The 15,485-nt window shown below is 39.9% G+C and overlaps 1 protein-coding gene across 4 annotated transcripts in view; it reads left to right on the top strand.

Annotated features, from left to right (window-relative positions):
• The window catches only part of LOC115210693 (pseudouridine-metabolizing bifunctional protein C1861.05), a 71,462-nt gene that overhangs the window by 29,410 nt on the left and 26,567 nt on the right, over positions 1–15,485 (top strand). For all 4 annotated transcript variants that reach the window (XM_029779375.2, XM_029779374.2, XM_036501796.1 and 1 more), the window contains exons 12-15: positions 2,194–2,250; positions 5,514–5,678; positions 7,411–7,539; positions 15,340–15,454. In XM_029779375.2, coding sequence (XP_029635235.1) covers positions 2,194–2,250; positions 5,514–5,678; positions 7,411–7,539; positions 15,340–15,454 — 466 coding nt within the window. The remainder of the gene's footprint in view (positions 1–2,193; positions 2,251–5,513; positions 5,679–7,410; positions 7,540–15,339; positions 15,455–15,485) is intronic.

Raw genomic sequence — 15,485 nt, 5'->3', positions numbered from 1 at the left:
CATTGACCCAAGTGCGTAACTGGTACTTAATTTATTGACCCCGAAAGGATGAAAGGCAAAGTCGACCTCGGCGGAATTTGAACTCAGAACGTAACGGCAGACGACATACCATTAAGTATTTCGCCTGGTGTGCTAACATTTCTGCCAGCTCACAACCTTAATAGATGTTTTATAGATCTGTCTTATAGAGTATTAATCAGATCAGAGACCAATCTCCAGTGCTAGTCTATAAAAGGTAACTTTCTCAGAAGTTATTTGTGTTTGGCATACTAAATGTCATCCAAAAATACAGCAAACTCTCTTCATCAGATTCTATGAACTGGTAGTAGTTCTTATCCTCTCCACCATCTCTGTAGCCGAGATTCTGACTTTGAGGTTAACTTCCATCAATTTATTTCCTCCAGTCCCATGCCTGTCCTATTACTAACTACCGTAAATCCTCAAGTATAATCCGCATTTTTTCCCCAAAATTTAAAGGTCAAAATCCCTAGTGCATACTATATACGAGGTTAAAAAGGAAAAATATTTTCTAAGCAATGTCCGAGTCTATATTTGCTGTCTGGCAATGTTTGATCAGACGCATTTTGTGATGTCAGATGCGAAAATACCTTAAGCTAAGCCTGAAAGCTATGAAGTCATAAAAGAATAATCCATAACTTGCAATAAGCAACATTTATTAAAATAAAAGTATTCAGAACAAAGAATAACATGTAACAAAAACAATTTGCAAACATATTTACATTCCCATATAACAATTAAGAACATCACCATTATTGTATTACGCATGAACGGAACTGTTTGTTCAACTAGGTGCTGCTGGCTTAATTATGCTTGACTCAAGTTAGAGAAGGGGTGCGTATTATACACAAGGTTTAGGTTTTTCAGAAGTACAGCCCCCTAAAAATCCCCTGCGTATTATACTCAAGGGCGGACTATACTCGAGGATTTACGGTATATTCCCTTCTCCCAAACCTTCCATACCAACTGACCTCTCATGCTTACCACCTCCTGCAACTTTACTCTTCTCCTATCTGATCCTGCTTCTTCTCACATCTTCCCTGAACACCCTCTCTCTTTGTTCAGATACAATCGTAACCTAGTTGACCTTCTGGCCCACAGCTCTGTCATCCTTTTCTATATTCAACATGGATCTATTGTAATACATGTCTGTCCAAAATGTTATCACCCTGCATAGTCCCAGGTTTATTCGAAAACCACTGGCTGCTTAACTTCCAAAATATCTGTTAGGCACTTTAGAATTATATTAGTTGATGTAAGATGTTAATTCTTATGATCTTGTGATAAGCAGCCCAACACCTTAACATCAAAATTATTGTATCTCTCCTTGTTTTATTAGAAAAATATTCTCTTCTCACAAATGTCATACTGTTAGTAACCTCTTAGGAGCTAGTTTTTATTTTTATTCTATTTTGTCATATTGAGCCTTGTGACTTTATAGATAAGGTACTGAAAAAGGACTAGGAATGAAACACAAAAAATGTTGATTTATAAATAGAAAATTACTGACAATCAAAAATTCTCTAAGAGATGGGTTTAGGTTTGATATGTAATGGTGGCCATCTTTCTAAGAAGCAAAACTGTAGAACAAAGTAAACTTTGTCAAGCTGAAGCAGTTCTGATTCTCATTGAAACCGATTTCAATGAGTTATACTATTTATACTCTGAGGAGAAGCTTGAAGGTCACAATCATGTATAGCTTTAATGTATACTAGCACTCTGACCCGGCAACACTGGGTCATAGGGCTAGTGCATGCATATACAGATGCGTGCGTGCACACATACATGCGAGTACTGTCCAAATCTCCAACCAATCACATACAGCTAGCTGGCATTCAATTGGCGTATCAAGTTTCGGGCATTTTGATTGGGTTTTGGATAGAAAATTCACAAAAAAAGTCACTTCTATTGATTTTATAATGGCTTTGCGGGGTGACTGGGGAAATGTAAAGATGTGCACGACCACCCTTGGACGGTTTTAAATGACCATAGAAAGTGTGAGCCCTCTAACTGAAAAATTGTGGATTTGTATAAAGGACACACACGCAGACATTTTGCCATTTATATATATAGAGATATTAAAATATATGTCTTTTTCTAATTGCCAAAAGAAACCAAAGTGTTCGTTATCCTGTTATTCCTGTTCTACCCATACTTCACTCTCATCATATCCAGGTTGTCGTTGGAGGTCTGATAGTTGATATTTATTCAAAACTGAAGAATAACTCAGAGGTTAGAATTTTTTTCTTATCTTGTAACATAACATTTTCACCTTCCATATAACTTTCATTCTTTCCTTTTCTTCCTTTATATTTTTTCTGTCTTTCTTTCTCTCTTATAACATCAATGATTCTACTGTAGAATAAGGTTATAGATGAACCCTTAATACCTTATAAATATTGATTAACAACCAGAAAAGAATCTAGTTCCTTCAAGATTATTGTGTAACTGCTCATGTAATGCTTATTTTTTTAGGGTAAAAATGTTTATTTTTCTCAATTTTATCTAAACAGACAATCAGCATGAAAGTACCTTTGCTGTATTTACCTTGAGCATAATCCTATGAACCCGGAAAAATTTAAAACAGAGAGTTACTTACTTGCAAATAAATGTGTTAACATGTGACATTATTGACCGAGGTTACCGTGGTCTTTTCCGTAGGCTTTTCTTTCCACAGATAAACCTTATCTACTTCTCCCTTTACATCATGACATTTCTGTGATACACGATCCCTATTGATCGTTTTTTTTCCCTCTCTTTTTACGATCCCTTTTGATCAAAAACCTACCCCCTTTTTATTTTTTCTTCTTATTTTTTTTCTCCCCAAAAAGAAAAGCTCTACTTTGTAATTTGTCCCCTCTGTGTTCAGCCCTGTGTGGCTAATAAAGAAACATATATTTAGTACTGATATCTTACCAGCTATATACTGTAGTTATTTATTTCAATTTATTTTACATCACAATTAGTGGAAAATAGTATTGCCAATACAGGTTTCCAACAAGCTTATCACTGGTTCACTTCATTTCCAATGGAGAGTGTCTGTGTAACTTGAAACAGAAGAAACCTAATTTGAGAAGCACCAGTTTCTAGTTTTCTCACCAATGTCTTCATCTTGTAGCAGCACAAGCAGTCAGCGCCATATTGGATGAGATCTCGCGGCAGCCATTGCCATGTCTGAGACTGGAGCGAGACCTCACCTGCATCCATTTGCCATGCGCGAGATCACAACGAGGCTCGTGATAGAAAACTATATAAAGGGAAAACCCTCTTCAAATCTCTCTTTTTGGCGCCACTACACAGCAGCGCTTGCTGAACACACCACTGGCTGGAGGCAATTTGCACCCGCACTATCGGAGCTTAAGATGGTAGCTGAGAGCAGCACACTTCACCTTTCCTGTAAATAAACCAGTTGTAAATAGCATTTATACTTGAAGTCTTTTCTCTTCGCCTGCCAGAAGCTTGAACTATATGAAGAACAAAAAGATGATGGAAGGAGACGATATTCTTCCAATATCGTAAACCTTGCCTTCGTACAAACAATAACTCTGAGCACCTTTTCAAACTCCACCCATCTAACACCCGTGGGCATATTTACAAAGTCAGAAAACAGCACAGCTCCCATGACTTCAGGAAACATTTTTTCACGCTGAGAGTTGCTGAAGCATGGAACAAACTGCCGGCATCAGTTGTTAGCTGTCGGAGCACTGCATCCTTCAAAACTTCCATGCTTCCTGAGATTCGCCAACACTACACTTGATTTTCTCCCCTCCATACACACACAAGCATGTATCTGACTCATACATTGTTCGCTTTTCAGAGATTTCTACATTACTGCATGTACTTTATATGCACTTTCTGACAAGTTGTGGTGCACCTGAGCACTGTATACAATTAATTTCATTATATTATATTATTAAAATCTATTGCAGATATACATGCATATACTGAAATACTATATTTTAACATTCATTAACCTAGAAAAGGCTTTTGACAGAACATCACATTCTGTAGTCTGATGGCTGCTATGAATACCACATATAGATGAATAGATTGTCATAGAGGTGCAAGTCACACACAGAGATAATGTCAGGAAGGTGAGAGTTAGCAAGTTCAATGAAATTACAAGGCATTTATCTACATTTAGTTGCCTTAGTACCCACCAGACTGCAGAACTAGGGTATAACTCAAAGCCCTCCTCTATTTACACGAAAGGATGGATGATATAGGTAATATGAATCCATCTAAATTATGTTATATTGTGAGGGGTTTTGCTGTTAATTATACAAAAGTCTAGATTCATTGGTGATTTCCAACTCACTGAATTAGAAAGTTGTGATATTAAACTGATTTTTGAATTTTTAAGTTTTTTTTCCAATCTAATTTAAAATAAAGAACATATTAACACTGTTTTCTAATTCAGTGTCATTGTATTGCCCCCTTTCAAACCTTATCCTCCTTAGAGATTAAAGAGCTTTAACTCATTCACTGCTCTATGCAACTTTAATTGACTTACTTGCTAGTCAACATATTTGACTAATTAAGTAAAAATGTCCATATTTATTTAAACAACCACTGAGTAGTAAAGTGGATAATATCGTTTTTGTGCCAATAATATATCTACATGCAGAAGTTATCCCTGGCCATGGATACATTGAAACTCCGACGTCTGGCAGCTGACTTGGCAAACACCCATAAAATTATTAACCAACTTACTAACAATAACTCTGAGGACCTTTTCAAACCCCACCTGTCTAACACCTGTGGACATGTTTACAAAGTCAGAAAACAGCACAGCTCCCATGACTTTTGGAAATATTTTTTCATGCTCAGAGTTGCTGAAGCATAGAACAAACTGCCAGCATCAGTTGTTAGTTGTCGGAGCACTGCATCCTTCAAAACTTCCATGCTTCCTGAGATTCGCCAACACTACACCTGATTTTCTCCCCTCCATACACACACAAGCATGTATCTGACTCATACACTGTTCACTTTCCAGACATTTGTACATTAATGCATATGCTTTATACGCACTTTCGACACGTTGTGGTGCACCTGAGCACTGTATACAATAATTTCATTATTATTTTTTAAAAAAATTTTCAGAGTAGGTAGGAGTAGTAACCACGAGGAGGAGTTATTAAAATTTACTGTATTTGATGGCATAAACGACACATGGATATATTAGATGTACCCCAATTTCAGCAGTGCATATTCATAAAATAAAAAAGCTTTTTAATATTTAAAACAACTTGACACATTGGACCTGGAGTGATTTTCTTTGAGACATCTTATATACCATTGAATACCATAATAAACTTAATGTTTTATCTAAAGAAAAAATAAAGGATCATTTTAATAGCTCACTTTACTTCTCAGGGTCTCAATTCTTTAACAATAGGAGATTTGTATTATCTTAGAATGTCATATTTTCTCTCTCTGACACTGAAAGGGATTAATAGTATGTTACTCTACTTAAAACTTTGCTATCTTTACAGATTACAAGTGGTTTAATAAATCCTGTTTCCAGTACTCAGTGTTTTGCTGGAGTTGGATATAATATTGCAAACTGCTTGGGCAAAATAGGGAAGCAACCAGCTTTTGTGTCTGCTGTAGGGCATGATATCTTTGGCCGTTATTTCAAAGAAAGCTGCAAAGATATTGTAAGTATTATGTTTTCCATAATCTCTTTCTGTTGAAGTTAGTGATAAACCAACTAAGCTGGTGGTGGTGGAGTTTATTCCATCTCAAATAGGTTTGAGATAGAGTAACATGTTAGAGTCAGGTGTCGTATATGACTTCCAAGAAAATTTTGATAGACTTTTACAAGACATGGCCGATAGATTTGTCTATGTTAAGGGAAACAACTGTGTTTTTACAAAAGCTTTCAAGCGTCAACGAACACTGATGTGAGACTGTGTGTATGTGTGTGTGTGTGCGCGTAGATAGAGAGAGAATAAGGAGGCATCAAATAAAGTAACGAACCAGAAGAATGAGATATGTAAAAAAATTATTAATAAAAGAATAATTAAAATTATGATCCAACCCATGCTAGCATGGAAAACGGACGTTAAACAATAATACAAAAGTTCTTTTTTTATTTTATTTTTTCTTCTGTTTTGGGATCAAAATATTATAAATTATTCTATTTACGCCTTGATATGTATGTGTGTACATACACACACACACACATACACACATAAGTTATACATATGCACAGGTACATGCATGCATACATCTTGTATGATATTTAATAGATATATACACACACACACTGGCTTCCGTGTTGGTGGCACGTAAAAAGCACCATCCGAATCGTGGCCGAAGCCAGTGCCGCCTCGACTGGCTTCCGTGCCGGTGGCATGTAAAATGCACCAATCCGACCATGGCCGATGCCAGCCTCGCTTGGCACCTGTGCAGGTGGCACGTAAAAAGCACCCACTACACTCACGGAGTGGTTGGCGTTAGGAAGGGCATCCAGCTGTAGAAACGTTGCCAGATAAGACCAGAGCCTGGTGCAGCCTTCTGGCTTCCCAGATCCCCAGTCGAACCGTCCAACCCATGCTAGCATGGAGAACGGACGTTAAACGATGATGATGATGATGATGATATAGTATATGATGTATGATAAAGTATATAACTAATCACAAGATATATCATACATATACCACGCATACGATTGAGTATATACCACATGATATATATATTATAGATTTTATTATATACCACATGATTTATTACAGATTATGTTAAGTACAGTCATGGCTGTAGGGTTAAAGAGCTCACTTTTCAATGATATGGATCTTGGTTTGGTCCTATTAATTGGGTTCTCAAGCAAATATCTTCTGCCATAGTTTCACATTGACCTTAGCCTTGTGAGTGAAATTTGAATAAGCAGTAACTGTCATTTGACTGTGGCCATGCTGGAGCACCGCCTTTAGTCGAACAAATCGACCCCAGGACTTATTCTTTTGAAGCCTAGTACTTATTCTATCGGTCTCTTTTGCCGAACCGCTAAGTTATGGGGGATGTAAACACACCAGCATCGGTTGTCAAGTGATGTTGGGGGGGGGGACAAACACAGACACTCAAACATATATACACACACACACACACATATATATATATATATATATATATATATATATATATATATATACAACGGGCTTCTTTTCAGTTTCCGTCTACCATATCCACTCACAAGGCTTTGGTCGGACCGAGGCTATAGTAGGAGACACTTGCCCAAGGTGCTATGCAGTGGGAATGAACCCGGAACCATGTGGTTGGTAAGCAAGCTACTTACCACACAGCCACAGACCCAATTTTCAGTAGTTAATAATTATTAAAACTTGTATTACCTCAAATTACCTTAATCTTTGACCATATATTTTACAGGATATAAGTGGTGTGTTGCAAATACAAGATCAATCTACTGCTATGTACCAAGGATTCCTTAAAGCCGATGGAGACCTTACAGCCTCATTTATGGACCCAGGCTGTCTTAGTTATGTAACACCTCAACAGGTCTCTCCTTTCCTCTTTTTTCTTCTATTTCTCTTTCTTTAGGGTAATGGGTGGATGGAAGCACTCCGTCGGTTACGACGATGAGGGTTCCGGTTGATCCGATCAACGGAACAGCCTGCTCGTGAAATTAACATGTAAGTGGCTGAGCATTCCACAGACACGTGTACCCTTAACGTAGTTCTCGGGGATATTCAGCGTGACACAGAGAGTGACAAGGCCGGCCCCTTGAAATACAGGTACAACAGAAACAGGAAGTAAGAGCGAGAGAAAGTTGTGGTGAAAGAGTACAGCAGGGATCACCACCATCCCCTGCCGGAGCCTCATGGAGCTTTAGGTGTTTTCGCTCAATAAACACTCACGACGCCCGGTCTGGGAATCGAAACCGTGATCCTACGACCGCGAGTCCGCTGCCCTAACCACTGGGCCATTGCGCCTCCACAGGGTAATGGGTAAGGTTAGCATTGTAACATCACAACTGACATTAGTGGAATGTATATGAATGTTAGACGGTAGCTAATGATTTTCTAAGTTGAGCATTGAGATAGCATCTGCTATCATGGTTTGCTCCATCTTCTAGAAATAGCAGGCAAATCTCCCTCAAATTACGCGCTAATATCATGAAAAATTACAGGATGCATTGGATAATGTTGTCCTTATAAGCAATGTCCCAGGGAATGATAGGTTCGTCATGACCGGAATGCCTTTGATTACTGATTTACTTATGCTCTGTTTATCAACCTCAAAAGATGAAATACAAAATTAACTTTGGTATGATCTGAACTCATAGTGTAGAGCAGCGTTTCTCTACCAGGGTTCCCTGGAACCCTAGGGTTCTGCAAGGAAGTGTGAGATAAGCTAATGCTAATTTCATGATCATAATATTACTATACATGCACAACATATTGGTTATTGTAATATAGACATCATCCTATCTAACCTACTATGTTATCAAAAAAAATTATAATAACCATATATATATCATCATCATCATCATCATCATCGTTTAACGTCTGCTTTCCATGCTGGCATGGGTTGGACGATTCGATTGAGGACTAGCAAACCAGATGACTGCACCAGGCTCCAATCTGATCTGGCAGAGTTTCTGCAGCTGGATGCCCTTCCTAACGCTAACCACTCTGAGAGTGTAGTGGGTGCTTTTACGTGCCTCTGGCATGAGGGCCAGTCAGGCGGTGCTGGCAATGGTCACGCTCAAATTGTGTTTTTTACATGCGACCTGTACAGGAGCCAGTCCAGCAGCACTGGCAATGACTTTGCTTGAATATTTTTTCACATGCCACCAGCACAAGTGCCAGTAAGGCGACGCTGGTAACGATCACGCTTGAATGGTGCTTTTTACATGCCACCAGTATGGAAGCCAGTCAGCTGCTCTGGCAATGATCATACTCGAATGGTGCTCTTAGCACTCCACTAGCACGGATGTCAGTCATTGAATTTGATTTCGATTTCACTTGCCTCAACAGGTCTTCACAAGTAGAGTTTTGTGTCCCAAGAAGGAAAGGTTTGCATAAGTTGGTTGGTTACATCCCTGGCATAGGCTACAGGTTATGGTCTCCCTTGGCTTACCGAGTCTTCTCAAGCACAACATATTTCCAAAAGTCTCGGTCACTAGTCATTGCCTAATGTTTGAAGGTCGTGATTCACCACCTCATCCCAGGTCTTCCTGGGTCTACCTCTTCCACAGGTTCTCTCAACCACTAGGGTGTGGCACTTTTTCACACAACTATCCTCATCCATTCTTGCCACATGACTATACCAGTGCATTCGTCTCTCTTACACACCACATCTGATGCTTCTTAGGTCCAACTTTTCTCTCAAGGTACTTACATTCTGTCAAGTATGCACACTGACATTGCACATCCAACGGAGCATACTGGCTTCATTCCTTGCAAGCTTACGCATGTCCTCACCATTCACAGTCCATGTTTCACTGCCATGTAGCATGGCTGTTCGTACACATGCGTCATACAATCTACCTCTTACTCTGAGCAAGAGGCTCCCAACATCACTTGACAACTGATGCTGGTGTGTTTATGTCCCCGTAACTTAGTGCTTCGGCAAAAGAGACCAATGGAATAAGTACTAGGTTTACAAAGAATAAGTCCTGGGGTCGATTTGCTTGACTAAAGGCGGTGCTCCAGCATGGCCGCAGTCAACTGACTGAAACGAGTAAAAGAGAGAGTAAAAGAGTATTAAGTGATGATGATGACAACGTCAATATGACGACAATGATGATGATGATGATAATGTCAATGATGATGACAACGACAATGATGATGATGATGTTAAATCACATCTTGAAATGTTTTCTCCTAAAGCAAATTCTATTATTTTTTAATTAAAAAAATTTATTTGAAATTTTGAGATACTAGTGTTGACAAGAAACATCATTAGAGTTAAAATTCAATCTTGCTTTTGTGTTCAAATCCTTCCGGGATCAACTTTACAGCCTTTTGTCCCCATAACTTCAAGGGTTGATATAATGAACACTATTCATATACTGGCATTCAATTAATTAGCTGCATATTTCTCCAATAAATATTCTTTATTAGTGTTGCATCTAGTTTAGAAAAATAATTATTTGAATGGCGACCTGCTGTGCTTGAGGAGACCTATTGAGTCAAGTATATCAACATCAAAATAAAAATCAAATGGAAATTGTAGTTGTGATACCCATGCTGGTGGCATGTAAAAAGCACCATCTGAATGTGGCTGATGCCAGTGCCGCCTTGACTAGCTTCCGTGTCGGTGGCACGTAAAAAGCACCAACCGATTGTGGCCATTGCCAGCCTCCCCTGGCACCTGTGCTGGTGGCATGTAAAAAGCACCCACTACACTCATGGAGTGGTTGGCATTAGGAAGGGCATCCAGCTGTAGAAACACTGCCAGATCAGACTGGAGCCTGGTGCAGCCTCCTGGCTTCCCAGACCCCGGTTGAACCGTCCAACTCATGCTAGCATGGAAAACGGACGTTAAACAATGATGATGATGATTATGATGATGAAGAACAGACTGATCTAAAAATATATAAACTGGGTATGGCTGTATGGTTAAAAACTTTGCTTCCCATTCGCATATATTTCTTTATTGCCCACAGGGGAATAAAGAAATATATATAATACCTAGAGGGGACAAACAAGGACAGACAAAGGGATTAAGTCAATTACATAGACCCCAGTGCATAACTGGTACTTATTTAATCGACCCTGAAAGAATGAAAAGCAAAGTTGATCTCAGTGGAATTTGAACTCAGAACATAATGGCAGACAAAATACTGCTAAGTATTTCGCCCAGCGTGCAAACAATTCTGCCAACTCGCGGCCCATCCACATAGTTTTTGGTTTAGCCTTTCTGTGTGACACCTTAGGCAAGTGTCTTCTACTATAACCCTGAGCCAACCAAAACCCTGTGAATGGATTTGACTTCAGCAAAAATTTAGATTCAGATGAATATGATACTTAAGTTGAGGCACCAGAATTTAGTACGGTATTATCCATAAAATTTCAAAACAAGATGATTAGAATCAAAATAAGCAACAAGGATATCCAGAGGTAATGCAGTACGATTGTTTCACGCAACTCCATTTAATTGAACAATGCAACCATTACATCAATTTAAATGCAGAGCAATCCTCAGCTGCACAAAGACATAGAATTTAATTAAATTTGAAGGACCGTATAGTATAATTTTGCCTAAAATCTCCAAGAAATTAAGGAGATAGACAAAGAACATTGTTGCCCTTCCTTCCATATATATATATATATAGTTAAAATAGACAGCAGTTTGCAATGTTTTACCAAAAAGGAAATCTATAATTGTCACTAAATGTGACTAGGATGTTAACACCCTAGTAACACCCTAGTCACATTTAGTGACAATTATATTTATATGAAGGCACATGACCTAGTGGCTAGGCTGCTGCACTCATGATCGCTATATCATGGTTTTGATTCTTTGAGTGGGCAGTGTGTTGTGTTCTTGAGCAAGTCACTTCATTTCACATTCCCCTTTTGATCAGGAGAGAATGTTGACTTGCTCACCAAGCCAGCAGGGTGGCATCATTTGAAGGCTAAAACAATGCAAAATGCATTGTGACCAGCAATGTGTAACGACATCTGATAACCTGGTCGGTCATGTGATCGTGATGTGTGTGTATATCATCATCATCGTTTAACGACCGCTTTCCGCGCTAGCACGGGTTGGACGGTTCGACCGGGTCTGGGAAGCCAGGGGCCGCTCCAGGCTCCAGTCTGAATCTGGCAGAGTTTCTACGGCTGGATGCCCTTCCTAACGCCAACCACTCCGTGAGTGGATTGGGTGCTTTTTACGACGTGCCACCTGCACAGGGGCTGGAGGGTCCGGCATCGGTCACGATCGGTTCGAGCTTTTAACGTGTCAGCGGCACGGGGGCAACGAGGTCCGGGTACTTTGGGGATCGGGGTACTTTGGGGATCCAGGGTACTTTGGGGATCCGGGGTACTTAGAATGGGTAGGGGGTATGTGGAATTGCTGCAGAAAGCAGCCCGGGTCTTTGTAGTCACAGCATATCTCCAGAGATCTCGGTCCTTCGCCATTGCCTCAGTGAGGCCCAATGCTCTGAGGTCATGCTTGACTACCTCATCCCATGTCTTCCTGGGTCTACCTCTCCCCCTGATACCTTCAACTGTTTGGGAGTGGCACTTCTTCACACATCTCTCTTCATCCATCCGCAGCACATGACCATACCATCGCAAGCGTCGCTCTTGCACCACATCTATCTGATGCTTCTTATATCCATCAGCATTTCTCTCAGGAGCTTACACTCTGTCTTGCGTGCACACTGACACTACACATCCAGCGGATCATGCTAGCTTCATTTCTTTCAAGTCTACGCATGTCTTCTGCAGTCACAGCCCATGTTTCATTACCGTGAAGCATGCAGTTCGCACCATGCATCATACAATCTACCTTCGCTCTGGGGAGAGACCTTTTGTTGCCAGTAGGGGTAGGAGCTTTCTGAACTTTGCCCAGGCTATTCGTATTCTAGTGGTGATCCTCTGTGCATCCACCTCCGCTACTAACTTGGTCACCCAGGTAGCGGAAACTATCAACTACTTCTAGTTTCTCTCCCTGGAGTGTGATGGAATCTGTTTTCTGAGTGTCTGTTGTGTCTATTGTCCCTGTGCATCTGTCGCACATGAAAGCTATCTTATCTGTTAATTTCCCTTTAATGTTGCTGCACCTCTTATGTGTCCATAACTTACATTGGTGCATCTTATGGAGTTTCTACCTGTACCTTCCTACAGGTTGAGCAGGGCCACCTACCCGAGGGGGTGTGTGCTGAGTACCTCTTGCTGCTTACTAATACTTGGTCTTTGCTACATTTATTCTAAGGCCCTTGATTCCAACCCTTGCTCCACACCCCCGAAATTTCTCTTCTAGTTCCGGTAGTGATTCTGCTATGAGAGCTAGGTCATCGGCATAGAGGAGCTCAGGGGCATCCCGTTTTGAATTCCTCTGTTATTGCCTGAGGACTATGATGAATAAAAGGGGACTGAGGGCTGAGCCCTGGTGCACACCTCTTCTACTACCCGGAATTCTTCACTATATTCGTTGCCAATCCTAACCTTGCTGACAGCCTCTCTGTATAGAGCCTGTACAGCCCTTATTAGCCATTCTTCAATCTCCAGTTTCGCATCGACCACCAGATAAGGGAACGGGGAACCCTGTCAAAGGCTTTCTCCAGTCTACAAAAGCTATGTAGAGGGGTTTTATCTTTAGCTAGGTACTTCTCCTGCAGTTGTCGGACCAGGAATATAGCATCAGTGGTGCTTCTACCTGGTACAAAACCGACTGCATTTCATCTAAACAAATTCTCTCCTATGAGATTGGTTATGACCTTCTCTGAGACCTTCATCACCTGGTCCAACATTTGATACCTCTGTAGTTATTTCTATCTAGAGCATCACCCTTACCCTTGTAGCATTGACTATGGTGCTGTTGCACCAGTTATTGGGTATGACTCCATTGTGAACTACCTGGTTTACAATGGCGGGTGACTATGGCATAGCCCACATAGCCAGCTGTTTTAGCATCTCAGCAGTGATTCCTGATAGGCCAGGGGCTTTGCCTGGTTTCATATCCTTAATTGCCTTATCTACAAGGGAGCTGTCTATTCGGGTAGCTGGTCCCTCTACTGGGTCACATTTGGCAGGCTCTCCTCCTCCCTTCATTCTCCTCATTCAGCATCTTTCATATGGCTTCTCCAAGCCTCTTTCTTTTCACTAGTAGTAAAAGCAAGTGCCCCATCATCCATGCGGACACATTTCTCTCCTATAACATCGCTATTTTCTCTGACACACTGTCTGGCAATCCGAAATACTTCAGCTCTTTGATCCTCGCGACGCTGGACATTGGCAAACTTCTTCTTTTCTGCTACATCTTTGGCAATGTATATATATATATATATGGCGATTTTATTGAATAAATTTACTGTTTAGTATTTCAAGATATTTTTATGTAATTTTGGTAAATAAATCTGTTAAAGTGAGATGTCAGTGTTATTTTCATATTTGCATAATTTAGATGACATAATTTAGATGACAGTTCATTCACATGATGATGATATATATATATATACATACACAGGGTATGGTGAATGAACTGTCATCTAAATTATGCAAATATGAAAATAACACTGACATCTCACTTTAACAGATTTATTTACCAAAATTACATAAAAATATCTTGAAATACTAAACAGTAAATTTATTCAATAAAATCGCCATTGGTTTCAACCACAACCTCCAGACGACTTCAGAATCTTCTGCAACTCTTCAGGATGGTCTCTTTGTTTAAATTGGTGAATGCTACCATAATTCTTGCCTTCAGTTCATCTTGGGTGTTACAAAGAGTTTTCTTGGTCTCTGACTCAACTACACCCCACACATAATAATCAAGGAGATTGCAGTGTGGGGAGTCAGGTGGCCAGATGTTAGGGGTGATGTGATTGCAGAAATTGTCTGACAGCCATGACTGGGTTCTTCTGCTTGTGTAGCATGGTGCAGAGTCTTGTTGCCAGACATAGGGTCTTGCAGCAGCCACCCTCTTGACCTAGGACAGCACTACCTGCTCCAGGCACTTGATGTAGACCTCTGTGTTGAGTGTGAGGCCGTGTAGGAAGATGAGTGGAAGCATAACGTCACCATCACTAGTGATCACTCCAAACACCATGATGCTGACTGGATGTTTGATTTTTATCACTCTTGGTACATGTCCTCAGACTGATATCCAAACACTCTGGAATGTTCATATTAGAGCTTCTGGCATGAATGCCAAGCAGTGAGCATATTGTTTCAAATTTCTGGCAGAGTGAATTGCATCATAGTGCTGTTTTTCTCATAGGCAGTGCCCAACTGTCCCTACTATACTGTGTAGTTGACAAAATCAAAAACAATGTGCATGTACGAAATTAAAAATATAAAATAGTAACAATTTACTCTTTGTACCCTGCACATATATATAATTATGTATGTATGTAAATAATTATGTTTGTGTATGTGTGTATCTATATACACCAACCAATCCATGCTAGCATGGAAAAGTAGACCATATACAACGATGATGATGGTGGTGGTGGTGGTATGGTGTTGATGATGATGATGATGATTTATCTAATTTACCTTGAACATTTTTCTCATTCACACCTCTATCAATTTTCTATTGGTTTTTAACACTTCAACAAGTAAAATATTCAAGACACTTCTTATGATAGTACTATAGTGTTTCTTCATATTCTTACAGGTATATTCTCTGGAGGAAAAACTGCAAAATGCTCCATTGGTCTGTATTGATGGCAATTTATCTCAAGAAATAATACTCATTGTGGCAACACTTTGCAGAAAACACAATGTTCCAGGTAAGTAGTAAAAGAAACCTTAAGGTAAATC

Source organism: Octopus sinensis, linkage group LG4 (genome assembly GCF_006345805.1).
Source record: "Octopus sinensis linkage group LG4, ASM634580v1, whole genome shotgun sequence".
Lineage (NCBI taxonomy): Eukaryota > Metazoa > Mollusca > Cephalopoda > Octopoda > Octopodidae > Octopus > Octopus sinensis.
Note: the sequence above shows the minus strand (reverse complement) of the source record. Positions and strands in the feature narration are given on the sequence as shown.